We start from the raw sequence: 6,102 nt of genomic DNA, 5'->3' as shown, positions 1-6,102 counted from the left end.
AAATGAATGGCAGTAAGTATAGCTACATGGGTTACATTTATGTAATGAAAGGAGATGAAATAGTTAACATGTGAGCTTTCAAACCCTTCCTGTTTTTCTGCTCCTCCTACACATCTCTACACACAGAACTGGGAAGTAACTCATCATTTCAGAGAAACAAAACCGATCTCTTTTTCTCTGTGTGCAGGAAAATGGCTGAGGCCAGTATTTCAGTCGATCAAGACCAGTTCATCTGTCCAGTGTGTCTGAATCTCCTAAACGATCCAGTGACTATCCACTGTGGACACAGTTTCTGTAAGGTGTGTATTAATGGTCATTGGGATGAGGAGTATCGGAAGGGCGTCTACAGCTGTCCTCAATGCAGAGATTCTTTCCCTTCAAGACCTGATCTACGTAGAAACAACATGCTGGCTGAAGTGGTGGAGAAACTGAAGAAGTTTGAAGTGCAATCCTCTGCTCTTTATCACTGTAACACCGGACCTGGAGATGTGGAATGTGATTTCTGCACTGGGAGACAACACAAAGCCATCAAGTCCTGCTTGATGTGTCTGGCTTCATTTTGCGAAATACATCTCAAACCTCATCTAGATGTTCCTTGCTTAATGAAACACACATTAATTGAAGCCTCAGTAAAACTAAAAGAGAGGATCTGTTCCAAACATGACAAGCTGATTGAGATCTATTGCCGTACCGATCAAACCTGCATCTGTTATTTGTGTACATTGGATGAACATAAAGGACATGACACCATCACAGCCTTAGCTGGAAAAGCTGAGAAACAGGTGAGATTTTCTAAACCAGCTCCTAAACAACTTTAAAAAGACATTTTAATATAGCTTGTTCAAGGTGTTTGGGTTTGGGTTTCCAAACTTGCTTACTACAGTTAAACCCGAGTTGGTGGGGTTAATATCTAAGGTAACAAGGGGGGATCGATAACCTTGTAGCAGAGAGAATTTTCATTATATTTTGCCCATGGCAGGAACTAGATCCAGTGTTTGGCAAAACAAAAATGTGCAGAGGAATCAGAGGTTTTTAAGTTGGCCCCTTTCTACTTGACCACTGTCTTGGGAAAGTCAAGAAAACAGTTAGCTGAAGATGGTCCACACTTTGGAAATAAACTGTGTACCATCTTTGGTATGCAAAAAGCCATAATTAATTAAACTGTAGTTTAACAGTGCCAAATTTCTGATTAAAGGTTGAAAATTAGGATCAGGTGTGATTATTTAGAAACATGACCAATAGCTATGAGGATGATAGTGTTTTTTTCAGAATCAGAAAGATCGGTGAAAACGTTGAGCAAAACTGGGGTGCTGTTGACTGGGAAGCAGAAGGAGGGAGGAGTTTGTGGGACAATCTGGTTTAGGCACACACAGAGCATGGTGACACTGCCTGATGAACTTCTGCAAAAATATTGGGAGGCAGAGCTGGAGGTAGCAGAGCTGAAGATGTTAAGGTTTTTGTTGGGAGTGATGAGGATGGACAGGATTAGAAATGAGTTTATTAGATGGACAGCGCATGTAGGACGTTTTGGAGACAAGGTGAGGGAGGCGAGATTGAGATGGTTTGGACATGTGCAGAGGAGGGACATGGGGTATATCAGTAGAAGAATGCTGAGGATGGAGCCGCCAGGACGGTGGAAAAGAGGAAGACCAAGGAGGAGGTTTATGGATATGGTGAGGGAAGACATGCAGGTAGTTGGGTTAAAAGAGGCAGATGTAGAGGACAGGGGGGTATGGAGACGGATGATCGGCTGTGGCGCCCCCTAATGGGAGCACCACTGCTAATTTATTTCTGTCCTTACCCCAGTTAATATAATGATAGAGACATAAGAGTATCAGCAGAGTATCAAGAACACAATTTGGGATTTTAATCAATACATTTTCTATTGATGTTTGTGCTTTGTTTTTTCCTTCATTTTGTTCATCTTTTTCAGTCGAAATATTTTCTTTTTACTCAGATACATTATTTCCAGGTCCCCTGGTGGTCTAGTGGTTAGGATGTGGCGCTCTCACCGCTGCGGCCTGGGTGCGATTCCCGGTTAGGGAACCAACCCCAGCCACTCTTAGTGCCGGTCCCAAGCCCGGATAAATGGGGAGGGTTGTGTTAGGAAGGCGCATGCAGCGTAAAAACATGTGCCAAATCAAACATGCGGATGATCCGCTGTGGCGACCCCTAATGAGAGAAGCTGACAGAAGTTACTCAGACACATTATTTTCATCTAGAAGTAGGCATTGCAATGAATTGGAAAGAGAATAAAGGAACAGAAATACTGGAAACTGGTACCTCAGGAGCATATTCAACTTGACAGAGAGAGGGAGAAGGAGAGTAAAGTTGTGATGGGGACACAAAGTTAACAAAGACATGACGGATCACTGGGATAAGAAACTGCGCTACTGTCACTATTTCCGTTGTGCAAGACCCCAATAAACACTACATTAATCACTATTCTTTTACTTACTGTAGAAGGATAAACTATATTTAGAAAAAATAAATAAATAAACAACTAGAGATGACTTAGTTAAAGAATCAAAGCATACAAAACAATGTTGTAATGAGTATATATATATATATATATATATATATATATATATATATATATATATATATATATATATATATATATATATATATATATAGGTATTTAAAGATAACTGGTTTGTCCTCAGAATGAGCTAAAGGAGGAGCAGATGAAATTCCAGCAAAGAATCCAGGAGAAGCAGAAGAAGGTGCAGGAGCTGAAACAGGCTGTGAACATTATAAAGGTGAGCAGTGAGCAGAGACGGAGCTGCTCCTAGAAACACACACAACATGGGCATCGAGTCATTTAAAGTCCCAGTAAGAGTGTGTGTGTGTGTGTGTGTGTGTGTGTGTGTGTGTGTGTGTGTGTGTGTGTGTGTGTGTGTGTGTGTGTGTGTGTGTTAACAGCTCAGTGCACAGACAGCAGTAGATGACAGTGAGAAGATCTTTACTGAGATCATCAGCTCCATGGAGAAAAAGCGCTCGGAGGTGACGGAGCTGATCAGGGATCAGGAGAAGGCTGAACTGAGTCGAGCTGAACGACTCCTGGAGCAACTGGAGCAGGAGATTTCTGATCTTCAGAGGAGAATCACTGAGCTGGAGCAGCTTTCACACACACACGATCACATCCATTTCCTCCAGGTAAAACTCGCTGTTTGATCTGCAGAACCAGCTGTTCCTCACACACTCTCTAAAACACTTCATCAAGGGAACAGTAAATGTCCCTGTATGACATCACAAGTGTGTCTTTACTCTGAGATTATTCGTTCCTTTCTCTTTTTTGTAGAGTTTCTCCAGAGAGTCTTTCACCTTCTCAGCTGGCCTTCGGTCTCCTCCGTCTAAAAAAAAGGATTTTTGCACATCCAGCATCCCTGTCCATCAACATCTCTCATTTGATGGGGTGAAAAATTATGTCTCTGATCTGAAAAAGAGACTTGAGGAATTCTGTGCGGGGGAATTCCACAAAATCCTTCCACATGGTAGGAGGAGAAACACAATAATGGACGTCTTTATTTGCTCTTTGATAGAGTGATGTCAAAGCGTTTTGTGTTGTCAAGTACTTCCAGACTGAAGTCTGACATGTGACCTACATACATTTCTGATCTACACAATTTTCTTATCTACACCCATTTCTGATGATTGATATAAATGTCAGATATTTTTTTTACCATTTGACCATTTAATTTCTTCTTCCACAGATAATTATTTTCTCTCAGAGCCACAGAGCAGAAATGAATTTCTGAATTGTAAGTCTCTCTCTCTTAAACACACACACACACACACACACACACACACACACACACACACACACACACACACAAATACATACATTCATTCATTTATTTTCTCCCGCTTATCCGTAATTCGGGTCGCGGGGGCAGCAGTCTAAGCAGGCCCCCGCCTTTGACCGCTGCCCAATCCTCACAGCACCGTCCCTTACGGTCCCTCCTGCAGGTGGTGAGCCCACGGGAAGACACACAAATACACATACACATAATTAATTTTGTTTTTCCTCTTTATCTTCAGATTTCCGTTATCTGACTCTGGATCACAACACGGCGCATCGTTACCTCATTCTGTCTGAGAAGAACAGAGCAGTGAGCTACAGTGAGAGTTTGCATCAATACTCTAATCATCCAGAGAGATTTGACTCCTGCATTCAGATATTGAGTATGGAGAGTATCTGTGGACGCTGTTACTGGGAGGTGGAGTGGAGGGGTGTTGGCTTTGGAGGTGTGTCCATATCAGTCTCATATAAAGACATCAGCAGAAAAGGATGGGGTGATAAGTGTGTGTTTGGACGCAACAATCAATCCTGGAGTCTGTGGTGTTATTCTTCTTCGCTCTGTTTTTATCACAATAACATTAAGACTGATCTCGGTGTTCCATCACCCTCAAGAATAGGAGTGTATGTGGATCAGAGTGCAGGAACTCTGTCCTTCTTCAGCGTCTCTGATACAATGAAGCTCCTCCACAAAGTCCACACCACATTCACTCAGCCTCTATACGCTGGATTTGGATTTGGTGCTCTATCAAATGTAAGGTTATGTGATCCAAAATAATTTGCATTCCACTGAATTTGACTGAATATTATAAAATATCAGTGTCTTCTCACCAGTGACTTTTAGATAGCTTTATTTCTATAGCTCTTTTCATAACAGACATTGTCTTAAAGCAGCTTTACAGAATTTTAAGAGTTAAGGTGAATGGTGTGTATTTATCCTTGATGAGCAAGCCCCCCTAGATGTTATGAGGAAGAACCCTTGAGAGGAACCAGACTCAAAAGGGGAACCCATTCTCACTCATCAAGAGTGCGATTATAGTCTTTAACCAATACAGAACACTGGAGAGTGCAAACTAACATGAGCACTGGAGTGTAAGATTATGAGTAATGTTCTTTCTACTATTTTTTAAAGTCATTTGTCTTTATAAAACTAGGAGCTACTGAGGAACTGTCAGGGAACCACCGGCCACACCTTCCCTGAACACACAGCACACTCGCTTCACTCAACACACAGAAGGTGCTCTTCCACGTACTAAGTACCTGCACCTGGTCCCCATCATCGCGCCTCTTACTTAAGGCCCCCACTCGTGGACTAACCTTCGTAGAACTCTATGGACTTTGCCTGTTTTATAGATTATACCCGTTTCCCAGTACGGCTGCTTTCTTGCTGTGTGTATTTTTTTACTAAGTCTATTAAACCTTGTTTACTTACTACGGTTTCCATCTACCTGAATCCAGCCTATAAGCAACACATAAAATAACACTTTCTTTAGCAGGCCACATCTGCCTGGTACCTGAAACAACTAAATAACTGCATCTCATACTAGCTTTCTTAGAATCACCACCATTACAATGCAATGTTTTACAATTACAATGTATGGTACAATGTATGGTTTTACAATTACAATGTATGGTTTCACATTTGACTAATTTCATTACAATGAATTATTTTTTATATGATTACAAAACATATTTTCTAGACAACCCGTATTAAAGCTTCGTGACTTAAGTAATGATACATTGGAGGGATGTTTTGGAGACAAGGTGAGGGAGGTGAGATTTAGATGGTTAGGACACGTGCAGATTAGGGACATGTAGTATATTGGTAGGAGAATGCGGAGGATGGAGCCACCAGGAAGGGGGAAAAGAGGAAGGCCAAGGTGGAGGTTTATGGATGTGGTGAGAAAAGACATTCATGTAGTTGGGTTAAAAGAGGCAGATGTAGAGGACAGGGGGGTATGGAGATGGATGATCCGCTGTGGCGACCCCTAATATGTGCGGCAGAAAGAAGAAGAAGAAGAAGACTTAAGTAATGATACATTACTTAAAAATAGAGTAAAAGGCAATGAACATTGTTAAACATGGTTTCTTTTACATTCCTAGAACTAGAAAGTGACACCAGAAGGCTGATTTGGGAATGCTTTTTGGCTTGCATTCCATGAAAGCTTTATTTATGGCGGACAGAAGCAACATCTGCTGGTGAAAGGGATGTCCTGCATGCAGTGGAACAAGATTTGAGTTCTTTCAAATGTAATAAACCATACATAAGCAAGAAGAACTGTCAAATTAATTAAATTGAC

At 41.4% G+C, this 6,102-nt stretch overlaps 2 protein-coding genes across 3 annotated transcripts in view; both read left to right on the top strand.

Moving 5' to 3' along the window:
• LOC310722610 (uncharacterized protein) overlaps positions 1-6,102 on the top strand; it is a 676,055-nt gene that overhangs the window by 602,725 nt on the left and 67,228 nt on the right. The gene's annotated exons all lie outside the window — the stretch shown is intronic.
• Positions 105-5,233, top strand: LOC310722539 (tripartite motif-containing protein 16-like). Its single transcript, XM_083535104.1, has 6 exons — positions 105-782; positions 2,667-2,762; positions 2,926-3,159; positions 3,305-3,497; positions 3,717-3,764; positions 4,045-5,233. Exons 1-6 carry the CDS (start codon positions 192-194, stop codon positions 4,578-4,580), a joined length of 1,698 nt encoding a protein of 565 aa, XP_083391230.1. The 5' UTR covers positions 105-191; the 3' UTR covers positions 4,581-5,233.

This window comes from Silurus aristotelis (assembly GCF_946808225.1).
Source record: "Silurus aristotelis genome assembly, chromosome: 29".
NCBI classification, from domain to species: Eukaryota; Metazoa; Chordata; class Actinopteri; order Siluriformes; family Siluridae; genus Silurus; species Silurus aristotelis.
This window is presented reverse-complemented; position numbering and strand designations above follow the sequence as displayed.

Coding starts and splice junctions, on each gene's coding strand:
- LOC310722539 (XM_083535104.1), top strand. CDS start 192: ATGGCTGAGGCCAGTATTTCAGTCGATCAAGACCAGTTCATCTGTCCA. Junction 3,160..3,304: donor ATCACATCCATTTCCTCCAG/GTAAAACTCGCT, acceptor TCTTTTTTGTAG/AGTTTCTCCAGAGAGTCTTT. Junction 3,498..3,716: donor CCACAAAATCCTTCCACATG/GTAGGAGGAGAA, acceptor CTTCTTCCACAG/ATAATTATTTTCTCTCAGAG.